Consider the following 21,506-nt stretch of genomic DNA (forward strand, 5'->3'; position numbering starts at 1 on the left):
AATACCAAGGGAAAAAAAAAAGCACTTATTGAGTAATCTTCAGAGGTATATGATGAGACAACAATCTACAGTGAAAATAATCTAAATATTAAGATTAGGAGACGCAAATTGAATTCTCCAGTGAAATCTGGGTAAAATTTAAAGGAAATCTATCATCCCATGTATGCAAAGGAGCTAGAATCAACTGACTGAAAAGATCAGCCTGAGATACCAATCTGTTAAATTAACAGGAGCTTGGATCTGATGATTCTTTTATCAGACTATCCTTAGAACAAGAAATTCTGTGCTCCATTTAGCTGGTGTGAATTATAACAAGAAGATAGATGCACAATAAGAATATAAAAATGATTATCTGATATAATTCATAAGTGAAATTATGGGAATTTGACTTTTTTCCTTTTTTCCTGTGAGATTATGACCCACATTAATGAATTATCCATCCTAAATGTTTAGGTAGACTTTTTCAATTAAAGGATTGTATGTGAAGATGTGATTTCAGGCTTCAAACCCTCCTTTTTGCCATGAATTAAAATGGTCTATTAGGTAATTTTGGTAATGACTGCTGCCTTGCACGTTGTATACTAACAGAACTTACTGGTTTACATATCCAAACCCATCCAAAAATAGTATTTTTTTTTTTAAACTGAAGTTCAGGAAGGAAGCAAAACACATACAGTTTTGGTCTTTTCATCATTTACTTCAAAAAACAATCAAACTCAGGCATATCTTTAGTATTTTGTAAAAAACCCCATACTTGGCTATGGTCTCGACAGCCTCCCAAAACTGCAATTTGCTGACTTGCCTGTCTCCTTAGGAAAAGAAACAACAAAAAACCTCAAATAACCAATTTTGCATATTCTTTTACCAAGAGGTGAAGGCATGGCATGTGCTTAATCAAGAAGTTCAATTACCAGTAATCATCTACACCACAAATAGTCTCATTTCTCCCTTTTAGCATTAGTATAGAGTCAACCATTTCTACATCACCAACTGAATGTTCACCATGTACCTCTTTTCCTTACTGAGCTACTAAATGAAACTATTGCTGCTTTCGTACACAATTAACACTACCTAGACAACGCCCATGAATGGTGTCAGATATTTCAGATCACAGACTTCTTCACCCTTCATGACAGAAGGAACAGAAATCACAGCATAACTTCATTACTAGTCCTTGAAGTACTTGACAGAAGCTGAATAGTCTCCTATGCCATTAAAAAGGACAAATCACAACAAATCACAAGTGAATACTCAAAATATGCTTCAAAATGATTCTTCCATCTTCCTCTTCCATACTTGTTAACATGACACAAGGATAAACTTTTAATTAAAAAATATAACTTACAAAATTCTACTTAACTAGTGTTCTTCTATTACATGGAAGCTTTATATGGTGCACTACAAGTTTTAAGACGAGATATAGGTAGAGTATGGGGACTTAAATAAGAAAGCTCATGCTAAAACATTTCAGGTTTATTAAAAAAGAGAATTCCAAACAAAACCAACCCCAAACAACAAAACCTAAAACAACCAAAACCAAAACAAAACCAAATAAAACCTGGCTTCTTTAGTTCTTAGGCCGTAAGTGGCCAGCTGTGACCAGGTCATGTTTTTTGGCAGGTAGTAGTAAGAGGTTTGACCTCAAGAATTTGTAGGTTGTTTAACTGTTCAGAAACTGATGGGTGCTCGATGCAAACCACAACACAGTCTCATACCAAAAAACACCCACCGCGTCACTACTTTCGACCCTAATTGTAAGCAGAGTTTTGGACTATTTCTCTACATTATTAATATATTCTCTCAATAGATAACTCATCTGTGATTTCTAGGATCAGGATAAATTAGTTCATTTCTATATTCATTTAAAAATATTGTAGATGATTTTACAAAAACCCTTGACCAGCAAAAGACAACTTGCTTTCACAAACTAGGGAAAAAATAATGTTATCTGAAACCTTTAAATATCAAACTGAAGTTAAATGATTTATTTGCTTGATTATGCTAACCAGAGTGTTCTTCGATCGCTAATTACAATCTTGTTGCTGAAACTGGGTTATAATATACATTAAAATTGTTGTATTTATCCATTCTGTTGGGTAATTAGCATTAAGCGCTGCCGCATATTGGGAAAGAGCAATTTCAAATGCTAAAAATTGCTAGATTAGCATTGTGGACAGTCCTTTGGAGATTTCAGGCAGTACTCTGAATGCAAATTTTGATGGGCCATTAGTTTTCATTAATGGTGGTTCGAGTATTTATGGAAGACAACTATGTACTGTACTTAGAACTGGGCAAATTGCCTAGATATATTTCATATATTAATGCTAATGTAATGAATGGTGTTACGGCAATTAGAAGACTGATGATTTGGAAAATTAAGGTGTATGTATTTGACGTTTCCTGATCTAAGCAGCCCCTTTCACTTCCCAATTACATCCAGCAAAGTCACAGCTCCCACCATGTGAGTTCCTAGAAAGGCACTGTGGTGTTATTTTTGAAACTTTATTTAGGATAAAACAAAACTCAAATAACCAATATATAATTTAACCACACAAAAGTAAATAGCAGCATGAATATATTTTGGTAATATAACCCCACATTTTCTGTCTAAAATGAAATACTGTAATTGTTACTGTCTCCTTTGATTGCTTGATAATACACCTTTGATGGTTGTATTATATACAGTTTGTGTTCAAAAGACATTGTTCTAATGTCTGCACTTCCATTGAAAAGCTATTATATGTGTCTGATTTTGTTGTATTGCTGATTGAATTTTTTTTACATGAATTTCAACAGAAATAGCACTTATACGTAGAATCACTCACTATATGAAGTTACTCTATTTTATAATAGTAAACAACTAGGAAAAGGCTACTACTTAGCATCACAGACTATTTCCTTTGAAGTTTCTACCATAAATATTTTTTAAAAAAATCACCAATGCACAACAAATTATATCCTCATTATGCAATCTACATCATATGTATTGTAGTGAAATGAGCTGACTGTTGTGATTTTGTGTAAACTGTATTTCTGTGAGGACCTGATAAAAAATCCAATCAAATACCTCTACCAAAACTGCTGACAGAAGCCTTCAGTATCTTTCTTCTCAGCTACAGACTTACAGTAACTAATCAATACTTTTCTAGCAATGCTCAGTTTATGATTCTGAGCTATATATCATTCAAGAAAGAATATGCCAGTTTGGAAATACGTCAGATATTGCTGCAGGTGTCTTTGTAATTCAAATATTCTAATAAAATGACCCTGCTCACCAATCTAGAGATACATATGGTTCTCACCACAAAGGTAATTTTCCAACCAAACTCAGTTACAGTCAAGGAGTCGTTTTCATTAAGTTACTTGGAAGGCAAGAAATGAGACTTCATGCTGAACACCAAATATATCTATGTAACTGATCATACACAGATACTGGCTACCAGGAAATAAGATAGTAAATATGATACATTACACTAAAACCTTAGCAGGATTATAGGAAGCAGTTTCTTCATGTTAAAAACAGTATTGTTGTACCATATAAGAAATAAAAGAAAATAAGTTCCAAGTTCTCATGTGGTTCTTCCTGGGTTTCCAAAACAGTGGATATATTTCTTATTAACTTGTAAATGGTGTCAGTGGTAGGTGCTGAAAATTATGCAAGGCATGGGGTAGTGTGAATTAGATAAGCTTCTCAAAGAGCAAAGAAACTTCAGAGATTTGTGAACAGTTAACACAGTAGCAGAAGAAAATTACTGTTGACAAAATGTAAGACAATAAACAGCAGGAGGTACTACACAAAGCATTCATAAAAATTTTTGAATGGAAAATCACCTAAAAATGGCTGATGTTGCACGCACTGACATTTCACACAGTGCATGTGTAGGGGAAGAAAGAGGGAAGAGAAGAAAAGTAAATGTGATTTAATCATGGATTTATAACATCTTCGTAATACAGAATGGCAGCAGCAAAGATAATCTTTTGTATGCTTAAGGACATGAAAAAATAGTAATTTGGTATATATTCAAATGCTTTACTTTCAAATGGAATATAATTTTCAACTCATCTAGATCATGCTCAAAAAGATATTGCAAAAGACGACACCGATAAACTACGAATTTTGGAGCTCAGCATATGGAAAAAGAAATGACTGACACTACGGAGTAGAAAAGCAATAAATGAAAGAACAAAAATACAGCAAGATGTGAATTATATTACTTGTTTCCATTTCCCTCAAGGATAAACCTGAGCGTCACTTTGGCACCGATGTGTTTGCTAGCTTTATTTTTTCATGTCTTATCATTATGTTCTATATGCTCCCACTAAAGGATATAACAGTAGGAAAGTGTTAAACAAAGCCTGGAAAGGACTAAACAACAGTAAACATCTGAAACAGTAGTGGTAACTTCCAAACGGTTTACAACAGCAACTCAGAAATAGAGGGACTGGAAGCAATGAAGGACGAATGGTGAGGAGATAGAGGAGAAGTACTGAAGGGGAGCAGCATTCATCACCGCCTGGTGAAGCTCTCAACTACCCCATAAGCTATTTTAAAAAGGCAAACAAAACTATTCTGACTTAGCTAGCACTATTTATTGAATTCCTATCACAGCACAGAGACTATCAAAGCAAGAAAGAAGTCACTCTTGGGCCAAGCCTCTGTCACTCATTACCTTTTTATAGTTCTGAAAAAACTTATGGAGCGTAAACTACAAGATACAGCAAAAAACACTGGAAACTGTCAGAAGATCTGTTTGTTTTCTGTGCAAAATGCTGTCCAAACCAAAAATGGAAGACACTAGCTCTTCATGCAGACTACTGGATTACACTCGAGTGTCTCTGGGAACTCATGCCTTCTGACAAGGAGGCTCTGATGGCTGGGAAAGGCGCTAGGAAGGAGATGCTTCACAAAAAGCTAAAACAAATTTTCAGAAGCAAGAAGGACTGAGGTGCTAGACAGGATCACTGGTAGGGTAGATTTATTAGAAAATCAGCAATTTTTCTGACAATCCTTTCTCCTTCGGTGCACCTACTCTTGGCAGGGGGTAGGTGTGCATGTGAACCAGGGCTGACTCAGATCACATTAAAATCTCGTATCTTGCTTCGTGTCACGTTGGATTTTTTTGTTCTCATCCTTTTTACATGCACAAAAGTCTGGCTGTAAGAAGCTGATGTAAAGCCACCAGCACTTCAGGAAAATAGATGGCATTTACGTTGCTACAGTATGTTCCACAATATAAAAGCATAAAGGAGAAATAAATACAGAAACTTTTCACGTTTTAAAATCAGCATATACAATACTGTCTATAAAACTGTATTTGTTTGCACTATTCTCCAACAGATTTATATATGGAATCATACTTCAATGTCATACTGCAGTTTATCACAACTACGGCTCCAAAACAAAGGCAAAACCCAAAAGCAAAGCAAACAGTAAAACCCAAACATGTTGTAAGTTTTGTTGACTGATTTTGAGTAGGAAGAACTGTCATCACCCAGAAAAAAAGATTTCAGACTAGGAATATGAGATGCATATACGTTAAAAAATAATGCAGAAATTCTTGCATCTCCACACCTGAAAAAAAATACAACTACTTTCACACAAACAAGCATGAAACACTCTTCTTTAAATGACAGCGATAAAGTCTGAATCCACATCTCAGATGGATCATCACTATTGTAGCTTCTGTGAATAACAGATGAAGAGTTGATACCACAGACATCTTGGTGACAGTATGGACAAATACTCTTTAACACATCTCATATTAAAGACTTCCAATGGCTCCCTAAAGTAAAGGTCATCTTTTCATTCTATTTCTAGTCCCAATCAAATCAACAAAAGACAAATTTTCTATATTAACATCCATGACTCCTTCTTACACAAAATTTGCTTTTGTTTATGAATACATATATAAAAGCATTCCCTCTCCAACAGATCTTGAGAGCATTTAAGAGTTCAATTCTGGCCAAATACGTGTCTCATAAAACTATTTCAGCAGTTACTACTTGAAAATATGACTTAATTTACACCATGTTATTCAAGTCTTTGGATTTTGTTTATCATAACTTTCATAAGTTTACCAACTACGTTATGTAATTAATCGATCAAATAAAATAGTTTATTAAAAGACTGGCAGTATCCCAATACAAGTCTACTTATAGACTGAACTTTTTGTGGAACATCGAAGAAAAATGTAAATAAACTTTTAATTAAACCAAATTGAAAGTCAGGAAAGCATTTCGAGGAAATATAGAAAGCTTTAAAGCTGTCTCTAGAATAATATAAATACTTGTTGAGTCAGACTGGAATTTAACACACTGTAACCGAGCTCCACCAAGGGCTAAAAGCTCTTCAGCTTTTGCATATGAGAAAGAGTCAGTTCAAAGCAATGTTCTCATGATATTCAGCAATATGACATTTAAACACTTCCTGATTTTTTTAGTAATTTTTCTTTATGTTACTCTTCTTTTGATTTTATTTTAGGATTTCTAATGCACAAAGTATAACAAAGAGAACAGCTCTTTTTAAAAATTAATTTACTACACGGGATATTAGCAGACATCTGAAATCCAGACCATCAATGTATTCAAATCATAGAATCACAGAATGGTTTAGGTCAGAAGCAGAAGAGCTCTTTTTAAAAATGAATTTACTACATGGGATATTAGCAGACATCTGAAAATCCAGACCATCAATGTATCCAAATCATAGAATCACAGAATGGTTTAGGTCGGAAGGGACTTTAAAGCCCCCCCAGTGCAACCCCTGCCACGGGCAGGGACACCTCCACCAGCCCAGGCTGCTCAAAGCCCCGTCCAACCTGGCCTTGAACGCTGCCAGGGAGGGGGCATCCACAGCTTCTCTGGACAACCTGGGCCAGGGCCTCACCACCCTCACAGTAAACAAAACAGTCTCACTAGTGATTGTACGTATTATTTACATAAAAGCAAAATAGCTTCCCCAAGCTTTTGATATTTCATTATTCATTAGCTTACAATCATTTAAAACCAAAGTTATTACCACTAGACTTACCCATAATGGTTAAAGCTGTGGCTTTTGTCAAGTCTTCTTTCATTGATTCTATGATTTCAAGATTACCACCATCCAAGCTGCATCTGTTTATGGTTCCATTTCCTGAACTGATCCAATAAAGTTTGTTCTCCCCATAATCTATTGATAAACCTGTAATTAACATGCACAACTTTAACCATGGCTTGGATAGATAATATACATTTAGTGTTAAGCAGTTTTCATAATAAAAATGTAGTTAAGAAATAGATATCCACACAAAACTATGTTATCTATCCACTCATCTACTCATTTTTTTTTAAAAAAACAACCAACAACAACAATCAAGGAAACCAAACAAACTTGGCCATTTACAGTGGAAAAAACCCATGCTTTTAAAAAGTTTTCTGCCTTTTATTTCTCCCACCATCTATAGAAACCAATTGGTAATTGACTGATGAAAGAGCACTATCTGGCAACAAACAGCTACCTGAATGAACTGAGGTCATATGCAAGGTCATTAAGTACTAGTAAATGTGAACCAGAAACCATCATTTATATTTTTAAACTATGAATACATAAAGACTTGGAAAACAAGCTATTTTTGTGATTCAGAACTATAAAGAGTCTGTCCTCTTCCTACATCCACAGTCCTCTGCTTAGAATGCTGAAATACCAAAACCTGATACTAATTCTCAATAAATTTATAGTATTAATGTTAATATAGCTTCAAAGTGAACTGATCTCATGATAAGTTCTTTGGAGTTAGAAGTGATAAAACTACATAAATAAAAATAATTTAAAAATAGACTACAAAACAAAGCACATAATTTTCTGGAAGAGCAAAGAACTAAGCGATAATGTGTTTCAGACTTCTATAATTCATTAAAAATCTTCAAGCAATTGTAGCAAGAGATTTCCCACAGTGAAATGTGCCTGGCATGGTGACAATACATGCCGTAATAATTTGCTTTGGTAGTAGACTTTTCCCAGAACTCATGTTAGGTATCCAGCAGCAGCAAGTTGCCAAAAAAAGTACTGTATTTCACTCTATAGGTCAACCTCTTGATATTGCACAGCACCATTCTCCTCTTCCTTCCTGTAAACTGCTTCTCTGTGGAAAGTCAGATCTATTTTCAAAATCCTGACAGGAGAAAGCAGTGCCATGTGCCGCAATACTTACAGCTGGCAGCGCGCCACTACTTCTCTATGCACATTTGACACAGTAGGCCAAAAGGTGGCTGCTTTCTAAGCTTTTCAATAACAGCTTTCCAGTTCCTTTGCAGTTACTGATATTTTTTTCCCCTTGCTGCGAGTGCTTCTTCTTGCTTGTACAAGCACTGCTCAAAGCCAAAAGATAGCGTCGCAGACCTTGGAGACACTTGCAATATTTAGGTCTAGTACAGGAAAATTTCCTGGGAATATGGATGAACCTTGCTACAGGTTGCAAAGGTAACAGGCAAGGAGAAAGTTTTCCTTACTCTGACATTGATAGCATTTGCTATTCTGGGTAACTCTTGACTGCTACCAGTCAGCTGCTCAATGATTTCACCTAGGCACATCTATTTATGGGGATCTATTTATAAAGTTGTTGTGAATCCAATCTACACAGCAATTACAATGTTATCTCGTCAGGTTTTCTACTTCTTCAGACATTAAACTGGTGTTTCTACACATGGGTATTCCAATTATGCAGCAGCAACTGACAGAAATAACATTCCTATCTCCTTCTACTCAAGTCTACCATATTTTTCTTCCCAAAATATTTTCCTCTTATTCCATCTATTACCAACCTTTGTGAAATCACATCATTTCTAATGCAGGCAGAGCATGTTTATTTAGATTTTTTCAGGAATTGTCCCATTTTTACTAACGAAAATAGCTGACTCACTAGCTGTAAGCATCACAGACGTACATGATGTGTACTAGCGTGGGTGACCAGCTTACACCTTATGTCCCAGCTGCCAAAGTCAACCAGAACACATGGATTACGAAAACTCAAACCCCCATCAATTATCAGGACATCCAAAGCTCATAAGCTATATATTTGTCTTTTTCAGTAACCCATCTGTGAACTTATTAGATCACTCACCTCATACTCAAAATTAGCAATGCATGAATGAGAGTTTCACTTATGGATAAAAGACAGTTTCTCAGTTAGAACTGAAATATTAAATCAAGGTTTTAAGACTGCTACTCTCTGGCTCTTGAGCAGTGTTCTCTTGTTCTTAGCATGGGAATGTCTTATGCTAATGGTAAGAATAATTTAAACTATTCAATCAGGCATTCTGTGTATATTTGAATGTAGAGTTTGATATTGGAAATTAAATGCTTGTTTTATCTATAATGTAAGTGATCATTTTTCCTCAGATATGCAACATAATCTGCTTTTGTATCCATCCTAACTGACAATAAATCTGAGCCAAGATGTCTACATATTAAAATTGCATTTTCTGCAATAGACAGGGGCAAGCTTTACTTTCCCTTTACATATATATACATACATACATATATATACACACACACACTTGTTACATACTAAATATTCTACACTTTATGTACTTCACTATTTAGCACGCTTTCAGACTGCCAAGAATGGAAAAACAATTAAATTCCTATGGTCGCCTTATTATGTGATGGGTCTCATTATTATGCAATGAGAGTCTTCAAACCTTCAACCTATATTTCAAGTAATTCTTCTCAGCTCTCAAAGACGTTAAAAATTAATCCAATACTACAGAAAGAAAACAAGTTGTTTCACTTGTAGCTCTGTGGTGAAGTAAAAACCCCTTATGTCGCAATTGTTATTCAAACAAGGCTCACAGGTATGTTTCATCATTGACTCATAGAATGGTTTGGGTTGGAAGGGACCTTAAAGCTCATCCAGTCCAACCCCTGCCATGGGCAGGGACACCTCCACCAGCCCAGGCTGCTCCAAGCCCCGTCCAACCTGGCCTTGAACACTGCCAAGGAGGGGGCATCCACAACTTCTCTGGGGAACCTGGGCCAGGGCCTCACCACCCTCACAGTAAAGAATTTCTTCCTCATATCCAGTCTAAATTTATCCTCTTCCAGCTTAAAACCATTCCCCCTCATTCTATCGCTACCTTCCTTGTAAAAAATGCCTCCCTGACTTTCCTACAGGACCCCTTCGGGGGGTCTCTAACATACTCATATTACTGCAGGAATAGTCCATCTGATACCAGTGAGACGTTAGATGCCCATGAAGAAAAAAGAAAAAAAATAGGGTAAAAATAGAAAGGCAATACTTCCCATTCTACCATGTATTTGGTTCCATACCTTTACTGCTACTCAGAACAAACACAATGACATAAACCATAAGGACTGCAATTTAGGAACTTGTGACCTATGATCACAGGATACTCAGTGCAAAATATTGCACACAGCCTTACTTATTGATGTAATACTATTAAATGTGTTCATGCTTCACTTTAAAATTAGTGAGTTTATCACTCTCTTTTCTGCAGATAGATAGATAACCATCTTCAAGTGGATTGATAGAAAATCAAATCAACAATAAGAAAATTACCAAATAATTTCTAAAAATTATTTGAATTTAGGGTCTAAAATGAATGTCATGGTTCTCTCAGGACAAATTTATTTAGTTATTTAACTATTGAAGTCATTTTTGTCTCTTTCTGCTTAATGCATTCAGTTATGAATGCACATAAATGCTTTACAATGTAATCACCTTATTGATGGGCCTTTAATAATGTAACAACAATTGACTTAACTACTTTGACTCTGAAAAATGAAGTTAGAAAAAGTAAGAGACCTGAACTAACAATAAATAAATAGAACATAAAGAGAGACCATTTTTTTTCAGTAAGTGCTATAATTTAACATCAACTATCTCTCAAATACTAAAACTGAGGCAAAGTTATTATACGAAATCTATGCTTCAACTGTTTTTTTCTGTACATGAAAAGTTAAGAGACAAATTATCTTTTGATCATGCAGCTGGGATTCTAGCAAGGGAAGTTCTACATTAACAGTTCTCTCACATATAGCCATAACTCATTAAAATCCTGCTGTCTGCATGTTTTTATTGATGATCTAAAGATTGAGAAATACAAAAGGGTTCTTCTTCATCTTCAGTCTACTCAACTGCTGTAACCCTAGATGTTAATACTACTTAATTCACTACAGTAGAATCCAATTGGAATGAGCCAAAAAACTCTGAAATTGTGAAACACAAAAGTGTACCAGTGTTTTTCATGTCTGTATGCCTGTTCTTATCGCTGTTATGCAGAATAAGAAAAACATCATGATACACTTAAATACCATTTCAAGACAATGCCCATATTAAAGCACTATCAAATAAAAAAGAAACAGGAAAAAAGATATTTACCAACAGGATCTTTTTGATTTTGAAAGAGTATTTTGCTGTTGCTGCCATCCATGTTTGCCATGTTAATTGTGTTTCCATCTGTCCAGTAGAGCTTACTGAAGAAGGAAACAAATATATTTACAATGTTGCTTTGTGTACATAGTATTTAAGGCATCAGTAGTGAAAACATTCATAATTTTAGCAGCAGGCATAATATACAACTAAAGATTACATGATTTAATCAACAGTAAGCTTTGGCAGGGAATTAATACTCAATTAAGAAATTCTCAGCAAAATCTTTTAAATGCATGCATTTACTTTAAGTTTTAAAGAAAACAAAATGAGCAAACTCAAAGTGTGAATGAAGAAGAAGTCTGATGAGATTTACCATAGTTTGTTTATTAAAACTACAGATATCTTACCCTTTTACTGGGTGAACTGCAAGACACTGGGGCTTATCGATTCCATGGATGATTGAGGTTTTCAAGGAACCATCTAAATGTGCCACATTAATTTGTGTTTCATCAAATTCTGAGCTAATCCAATATAAATTACGTGATATCCAATCCACTGCAAGACCTCTGATACTCTGAGTATCTGCAAAAGATAAAAGCAGTTGTTCTTTTGATTTTCTTTCTAGATTATTCTCAGTCTTGGTGATAAACAAAACAAAACACCCAATTTATTCTACAATTTGATAGCAAAATTGCATAATATTTCATTAGATGTATTTAAAAACTGGTTGCCAAGAATTAATAATCATCATTTTTCTTCTTGAGTCTGATACACTTGCAATAAGAACACGAAAACTGCACTGAAGATTTGGGGAACCCTCCATAAATGCTTCTTAAAAAATTACCATAAAACCTATTGCCCAAAACCAATAATCAGACAGTGTTGAATTTTTGCAGTGTATTTTTTTCTACTTAAGAAAGGAATCATTACCCTGTGCAGTCTTTAAAAAGTCTTGTTTGTTGTGTGTTTTTTGTTTATTTGTTTTTCTAAGAGATGATGATGCAGTGTGAGTCAGCCTCCACTAGGAAGTTCAAAAATATTATTTAAGAAACACAAACATTACTCACGACATCAGAGGAAGGTTCATACTTCTTTAGTTGTGAGATATAATTTACATATGAAACACTAAATGTCTTTCCAAAATAAAACCAGGCTGAAAATCAAAAGCCTACTCCCTTCTTTAGCACGAGGAAGGAAGGCTCATTACAGAATATCTGAATTAAAACCACTGCTCTACAGCATTGTTTTACAGCACGTAAGTAGGTTTTATTTCTGAAGACTTTGAAGACTCCAACACACTCCCTTGTTTTTCTGGAAGTGGCTAAACAACTTTCAGCCGATGCGAAGGATTTTGCTTTGCTTGTGCATGCAGCTTTTGCTTCTCTTATTAAACTGTCTTTATCTCAACCCACGAGTTTTCTCACTATTACCCTTCTGACTCTCTTCCCTGTCCCATTGTGTGGAGGAAGCAAGCAGCTGTGTGGGGCTTAGCTGCCCTCTGGAGCTAACCCCCACCACCACCATTACCTGAGGTAGCAAAACATGAGTAAGATATGATTAATTGGTAGCTTCAGAAGTGTCTGTATGTGACAGTCTTCCTTACCAAGATATTGATTTTAAAAAAAAAGTTAATATATGTTAATATCTGCCTTAAATGTTGGGTATAAAATCACTGCCCATGACCTAGATACCAACATGCTGCTCTCCCTTGGCATAGCAATGGTTCATATTGGCCAGCATCTTTGTAGATGAGGAAACAGCCCAAGAGTGATTTAATGATTTCATTTTAGTTCATAGTTTGTACACGACCTCCTTGTACACTTAATGTGGTTATTTCCACCAACAGAATTATTGTCATTTGACAAACTAACGTGGATGTGGCCATGGACTGGCTTGCATATAGATAAGGTCAAACAGTGATTGGGCATTAGGAAGTTTGCCAACTTGAATGTAACAAAGGACACTGAATGCATAGCCCTGAACCATTTTAAACTGATCCCCTCTCTTTCTGGTTGAAGGAACTAGAAAACAAGCATTTCATAATCTTAAAGATTAAAGTATGACTTTGGCATCTCTGTGACGTTGGTATAAGTCTTCATGCAATGAAAATCCCACTAGTGTGTGCTTACAAAGCTTATGTTCTTACAGGTATTATAAAAATATAACTGTAAGCAAATGAGATCATTTACACATAGTAAGTAGTACTTATGATGTTCTGATGTGCAAGAACATGGCCGTTTTGCAAATTTGATATATAATAAATAATATCTGGCAGAAAAAAAAACATTCCAAAAAAACCCCAAACAAAACGTCCACCACAGAAGCTACTGTACTAAAAAGAATATGAAAGAATTAAAGAAAAACAGAAATACTCTCACAACACTATGTTTCTTTAAGTTTCATTAAGTTTCTTGACAAGTTGTGTGCTTTATAGTAAAACAACGGCTTTATTCTACTACCATTTAAAGAAAAAAAACAAGAAAACAAACCAACTCTCTTCAGCATCTCAATTCATGAGGTAAAAAAGAGCTCTAAGAGGCACTCTAAACCACATTCTTGTTACTAGTGCTGAAAAACATGTCCAAATTTTAATGAAGTTGTCTCTGAAATAGTGGAAATATAAAGATACCCACACAAAATAAATTACTCTATCAATTTACATACCCAACTGGAGATATTGCCATAGTTGTCCAATGATTTCCCAAAATATGCTACTACAGAACAAATTTCTTCTAAAGGCAACACTTGGAGCAGAACTTTAATTCATTTTCCTTAGTCCCAGAATAACCAAAGAAGCATTTTCAGGGTTTTTTTTTCGTTCGTTTGTTTTCAAGATTGGAAAAGGTCTGATCTTATGGAAGTGAGTTATTTCTTTTCCCCTTCAAACATACATTAAACAGCTGAGGAACCAAAGTTCACAACATTTGCCTCCAGATAGCCCCTGTCAGAGAGTTTTCCTATTTTCAGGCAGATAGCTATATTACAAAGCAGAAGAACATCATGTGCTGACAGGAGAGGAACTCACAGAGGTTAGGAAATAAACAAAAACCCCACCACTAGGAAGGACAACAAATGGCATCATTTTAATACCAGAGCTACTGACATAGACTTGAAGCAATCAGGTAAAGACTTCACAATCCATTAAGTGTCTGTATTCAGAGTATCAGAATGATGAAGGTTTTAACTGCAGAAAAAGCTACTTGTCATGATTTTCTGTTTGCTATATTTTAAGCTTCTTTTTATTGCTGTAAATAAGCTACACATAATGAAAAAGCTCAGTGTCATGGTTTAACCCAGCAAGCAGCTTAACACTATGAAGCCACTGTCTCGCTCCCCTCCATTCCTAGTGGGATGGGGGAAGAGAATCAGGAGAGTAAAAATAAAGAACTCACCAGTTGAGATAAATATTATTTAATAATTTAAGTAAACCAAACAAAAAAAACCATAATAGGAATAGGAACAATAATAATAAAGCAATCAAAATTATATCAGCTCACAAACAGCAGTTGCTAGCCATACACCAATGGAAAAGCGACAAGGGAGGGGTAAGCCTCAGGAACAGAGTTGGGCTGCTACTACTAAACAGAAGGGAAGAGAAGATGAAGGAGGGACCAAAGGAAGGAAGAGGGGACCAAAAGGAAGGAAGAGGGGACCAAAAGGAAGGAAGAGGGGACCAAAAGGAAGGAAGGGGTTGTCCCCAGCAGACTCCCCAGTTTATAGTGAGTGTGATGTTTATGGGATAGAATACATCTTTATTGGTCAGCTTGGATCACACCTCAATCATCTGTCTTGGGTCACCTGTCCCAGAGAATCCCAGGCTTTCACTTCCCCCATCGTCTTGTGAGGAAAGAAGGAAAAAAAAACACAAACAAAACCAACAACAAATCAAAGCAAACCAAAAGAAACAAACAAACAAAAAATCCCAAACCCTAAAACTATAACTACAGGTGCAGGTGAAAGAATGAAAAATAAACCTTCAAAAATGTAAATATCTGCTCATGAGAATGAAAAAAAAAATAATAATCTCACCAGCTACTGTAAGGAAAATAACTCTGTCCCACCAAAACCAGGACACTCAGTAAAAAGGAAAACCTGAACTGTGGCATTTTCAGTAACTGAAGCAGCAATGTCAGAACAAACGTATGCAGGACTCCAAGACACAGATTCAGAAGAGTCCAGTTGCTCATGGCACTCAAGTACTATAAACAGCCAGATGACAATCAGTTTGGACACGACACACCTTGCAACAAGAAAACGGGTAAATGCATAGCAACAATATCACAAAATTACAAAGCTACTATATCACGATGTTTCAACAATGGTGCCAAAGCCAAAAGATCTACATGGACTAAAAAGAAGGAATACCTGTGTTGGAGCTCATTTCTTTGCCAGGTTAGCACAGACAAAGGACTTAGAAAATCCACATGAAATTTTTCAATGTAAAGCTATGTCAGGATGCTGTTATTTTTCTGATTTTAATCTTTTTTGTCTTTCTACAGTTCCCAGAAGATACTGAAATGTGTAGTAAACAGTGCACACAATCTTGTACAAAAGCAACGTTACATTTACATCCCAATTTATTTAATTAAAAATTACTTATGAATCAATACAATGAAATAGAATCGTAAATAAAATTGTGCTTTTTGTCTATATCAATTATCCAATATCAGGTAAAGGTTTACCTAGCAAGAACTTGCACACTTATACTTTACCATACTTATAACACACATTTACCTATAACTACTTATTTTTACTTCAATGCTATGCTATTTACCTCTTGAAATAATGGTTTCTAAGCCAGTCCCATTAATGAAGGCACGTTTGATGGTCTGTGTTTTCACATCAGTCCAGTATAGGCGTTCCTCAACAGCATCAAAATCTATGACGGTCACATCGTCAATGTCAGGAACAGTGAAGGCTGTGATGAAGTTGAAGTACGGGTTTTCTATGTCCACTCCTCTTATTTCTGAACGTCTGGCATAAAGAAGAAATTTCTTCCTTTCTGTTGAAAAAAGGGAAGCCATCACTCCTCACCTTTTCACAATATTGCTAACAGAAGTCCAAGTTCAAGTTCATTCATTTAAGGTCACTTTACAAATGTGTAAATAAAGTTTATATGCATGATTTAACATCTCTAGAAAACCAGCAGCCTAGTGACACTTGAGAAATAAAGTATGCTACAGAGTATAAAAATCACAAGAATGTATTAATTCTAGACACTGGACAAGATGTTACCACCCCCAAAATCATTATGGTCTTGTGCAAGCCTAAGGAAAAAAGTTAAATTATATTTAAATAATTTTATTCCACTTATCCCGATCAAAAAAATCAATGGTACAACATAGCAGATATTAACATGTGTTATCTCAGGAGAATAGGGTATCACTGTAACAGGGAAGTTTTGCAAACAACAAAACTCAGGAGGAATTCCAGTGTGTGTGAGCAGTGAAAGGCAAACAGGCGGCAGAAAAATAACACATTGATTGTTCCAATTTAGAAATCCACAGACGAAAAAGATGATACCAATTTCTTATCTTAAAATTCTAAATTATTGGAATGAACATTAAGAGTAACTTTTCCCCTGCAATATCCTTGATGCAACCAAGTAATTTTTTTTGTACTTCCTAAACATTATTAATCAACGCTGAAAGAGGTAATGTAGTATGAGGTTTTACAGATAATAGTCCCAATTATTTAATATTTTGAGGGCTATTATAGCTTAAAAGTGTTTATTGTAATTTTTTATAAAACTCCCCTGTGAGGGGGCATGTCTAATAATTTGTTTTCATTTTATTTTCTTAATTCTCAAAAATGAAACTAAGACAACTTTAGAAGAACAGATAGATATTTAAGCTATTAAGTGCCTTGCTGTTATTCAGCTGACCTGACTCCTCATTTTCTGATGATGCATTTTACATCATTTACATGCATTTTTATGTATTTTAAATTTGTGCAGTTCTAAATTCTAAACCCGTTAGTCAGACTTTGGGAGGAAAACTTACCGTAACACGTCTTCTTGTCTAAAGACAGTTTCATCAGATGCGGACAGGCACATGCAGCACTTCTGTTGTGATTGATCAGACACATGTGAGAACACGGCCCTCTGCCCTCATTAGCAGCGCACGGATTGGAAGCTGAAACGGGATAATGAAATACACAAACTATAAAAACATCTTTTGGAACTAGCATAAGCTACACTGGTGATAAAGTGGTGGAAATTCCATTTGAAGACAAACCAGGCCTCATTGATTAAATGAGCTGGTACTCTACTCACTTCTTCTAGGCTAGTATTTAATTCCTTACATACTTTTTAAATATATTTTTATTTTGTTAATACAGCCACAAAGTTTATCATTGTAACTTCATGAAACCACTAGATAAAATTTTCCCAATAAGATATGAATTTTGCATTCCATTTATAACACTTAAATGTTAAAAACTGTACACTCCTAACCAGGACACATGGCATGAACAAAGTTTAGTATGATGAAGACCTGAATAATAAATTTAATTTTGTGAGGAGTCAAAGCTTAGATTATGTGATGAATTTTGACAAATTCAATGGTCCCTGTCAATTTGATCTACCTACTAGAATATTAGTTGGAAATCTCACATGCAAAAATAATTTGAAAAAACATGCCAAAGTTTATCTACTTTTCTCAAAGAAAAACCTCTCCTAAGTGTAGCTTTTTTCAAGTAGCTTCCCATAGTTCACTGATCGAACAAGATGTGCCAAAATCGCTTTGAAGTGTGGAGAACAGGCTGACTGGAGAAGATTTCTTAGTCTTGAAAAACCTAGAAACTATTCTTGTCATCTTAATTTATTATTATACACACACAGTTCCAAAGCACTCTTGAAGAGACATTCCAAGCATAAACAGAAAGTAAAGTTGATTTTTCCATTTACTAAAAAAAAACCTTAGAAAATGAACAGTGATGAAAAAGGGAAGTGGGAATGACTGACTTGTAAAGAGAAACTTATAATTAACAAAATCAATTAGTTAATATATTCCTCCAACGTTGTGCTAGCCTGTAATATAAGTAATTAGATAACTAGAGAAATCTAATGTTTGAATTTCTTTGTGAAATAAATTTAGCTCAAAACTCAAGCACTACATTTTGAAGACAAACTCAAGGTTTGCTTCACTGAACCATGAACTCAATGTGTGCTTCCTTAAATTTACCCATCAGCTCCTGAATCCTTTAACTACTTACTTGTCTGAAGAGTAGTAGAGGAAGAACAAAACTGTCAAAACCTTGGATAAACAGGTTAATGAACTTCTATCCAGCATCTTCTGTCACTCTATCAAACCTCACAGGCTTTTACAGTTCTCTGGAAAGTCATCCCATTGCCCCTTTCAAGCACTGGCAGCACTGGAGACCGCTCAGTGCTCTCCCAGCCTTTGTAGTTTCTTCTGCTGCTCCAAGGTTCATTAAAAAGAAGCATCTCATATCCTCTGTCAGCTCTGCTAAACCTCTGACAAAAAGTCAACTGAGATATTAAACTTAAAAATATTTATTCTTGGCGTAACATCTTCTTTGACTATTAATGAACTGTAAATACCTTATTATCCTTATATGATGACTACATTTGATTCTGTCTTTCCCAAAATTTACAATAGAGAAATGTTTATTAGACATCATCACTTTTCTTGTTTCTCTAGTATCAACATCAAAAAATCTGGGATGATTTCTTTTAAGAGGTTCACAAGTCCATGTGGAAGATAAGAAATGTGAAGTTGAGGAAAACATTGAAATTAAGAAGGTTCCAGAAGCCCTTCAGGATAAGACTCAATTATTAATGGACTAATAATATTAGTAAATATAATACGTCTATCTCTATGAACGACACAGAAAAAAAGAAACATAATTTAGGGTTTTGACAATATTGTGAAGGAGATCACAGAATTGTTTAGGTCGTAAGGGTTCTCAGGAGAACCTTCAGTGATTCAGCCTTCTTCATTTTTTGGCATACTTAACACTGCTGCTGTGAGATATAAGATCTAGTCATACACTTTGTACAGCAGCCTTTCCTTTAATTTATATGCCAATACAAAGCAGTAATTTCAGTGGAACCTGAGCCTCTTTATATGCATACAACCACCTGTGCAAGGATCTACTTAGGGCCTAAGAATAATGATCCCCAACTTGTCTTTCTGTGCAAGTGGTGCATTTAGTTTCTTCCCTACAAAAGTTGCTATTTGAGTACAGAATTCAAACAGAAGAATACAAAGAACTAAAAATCTAAGGCATGCTGGTTGTGGTTAAAGTGTGATATGAGCATCAGCTAAGAGGAGACAGTACAATGTGTGTCCACATCAGAATTTCCTTCATATATCATGGAATACAAAATTGGTGGAAAGAGTTTTGAAAAGCAGATGTATTTGTTTCCACATGCATGCACCACTGGAGGAGTAAACTACCCTAATCTAAAAATTACTTATACCAGCACGTGTGTATATATTCTTTTCATATTCATACTTCTTTCATTAAATAACAGCTAAGTCCATTCTCTACTTTCTAATAACAACTCTCCTGAAGGCAAATAGGTAAGCTATTGCTTTGCCTCTTGGAAATTTGGCTCCTTTCTTTCCTTGTGCTAGTTCTAACACTTCCTTCTATTTCTATTGTCAATAACCACATAAACCTTCCTTATTCACCTTTGCCATGCCACTTATGATTTCACAGACTGCCATCATACAGAAGCCTGTCTATAAGCTGCATTTTAAGAAGCATCAGCTCACCTCTCCTCATTCAAAAACTCCCACATACTCTTGATCAGCCTGTCAAGCTTTCTCGGTATGTTTTATATGATCTGTATACTGTATCCAAGATATGGGAGTAATATGGATTTACACAGCATCACAGTTCACTATCTGTGGTTCTTTATTCCTTTCCTAATCATTTCCACCAATCTATTTTCCTTTTGATCACAGCAACCCACAGAACTGGCATTTTCACCAACTTGGCCAGCCTTCTGCATTATTTAATTGATTTCCACTGCTGATTGCTTGTCAATCTATTTCTCTTACAGTACTGTGCACTCATATACATATGTCACTCTTTGTCATCATTTTTCTTCTTGACTGCTCTCTAAAACTTGATTTAAAGAAATTTTTTCTTGACCAGTAACCCTTAAAAAGCCCCTCAATCTATCACCACTTGACAAATGAACAGTTTCTCTGACAGCCTCTGAATATGTGTTCACTATGGACCAGCTTATCTTCCATATGAAATTCATATTGAATTGGCATCATATTTGAGATTAACTTTGATTTTAACTGTACACTTCAGTGGTGGATGGCATGATTAAATTCTACCTACACCTTCAAATACATGCACTACAGTTACATCAAAAAGACACTTTTAAATTGCTGATGATCTTTTCCCACTTATATTTAAAGACAGTTATAGATTTAATCCTCTGTACACCATCAATACTCTCTGCAGTATTGCTTTTCATAGGGCCAAAGATCCTTCTGCTGTACTTGGTCAAGTTAAAACCTTTAATGTACCTGACTACATCTGATTATTTTAGCATTAATCTTTGGAATTTGCAAGTTAAGACTGATCATAGGATGCATTAGTCCCAAAATACATATTCATTTCCTATCTTTACTATTTCTATTTCAGTTTTTAATCATTCATTTGAATTATTAGTCAGTATACCATCTAACAAAAATTTACATATTCACCATAAAACAAAACAAACACAAGAATATTATTAGCTCAAAGTTAGCACAATTCCTAACAATACTCTACTGTACACAGTATGATAGCTTTATGGTAATTCTGAAGCTCTTGTTAATGAATCTCTGTTTCCCACCCCCTCAGTGCACAGTTTGAGATGAAAGGGTACCGCAAAAACAAACAAACAGAAAAATGTAACTAATGATATAAATTCAAAACTAAGAGGTACTGCCTGGATGACTGACCTTGAAAACACCATACTGACATAATAGGCAGATAAGAAATGCAGATGTAGAAGGATAATAGATGTTGTAATGCTAGGGTATTACCATGTGGAAAAGCCAAAGGCAGCAACACTTTTAGAGCGGGTACTACGCGTTATAGAAATGGACTGTTCAAGTAAGTAACAAAAAAGCAGTAACAAAGAATTAAATTAAATCCAAG

General features: G+C 35.2%; 1 protein-coding gene across 1 annotated transcript in view; it reads right to left on the reverse strand.

The window, feature by feature from the left end:
- The window catches only part of LOC104536347 (low-density lipoprotein receptor-related protein 1B-like), a gene marked incomplete at both ends in the record, with an annotated part of 106,353 nt that overhangs the window by 62,549 nt on the left and 22,298 nt on the right, over positions 1–21,506 (reverse strand). Inside the window, 5 exons of the mRNA XM_010178928.1 lie at positions 7,031–7,180; positions 11,379–11,473; positions 11,780–11,954; positions 16,147–16,374; positions 17,375–17,506. Of these exons, the coding sequence (XP_010177230.1) occupies positions 7,031–7,180; positions 11,379–11,473; positions 11,780–11,954; positions 16,147–16,374; positions 17,375–17,506 (780 nt within the window). The remainder of the gene's footprint in view (positions 1–7,030; positions 7,181–11,378; positions 11,474–11,779; positions 11,955–16,146; positions 16,375–17,374; positions 17,507–21,506) is intronic.

The sequence above is a fragment of the Mesitornis unicolor genome, unplaced genomic scaffold, assembly GCF_000695765.1.
Source record: "Mesitornis unicolor isolate BGI_N332 unplaced genomic scaffold, ASM69576v1 scaffold402, whole genome shotgun sequence".
Classification (NCBI taxonomy): Eukaryota; Metazoa; Chordata; class Aves; order Mesitornithiformes; family Mesitornithidae; genus Mesitornis; species Mesitornis unicolor.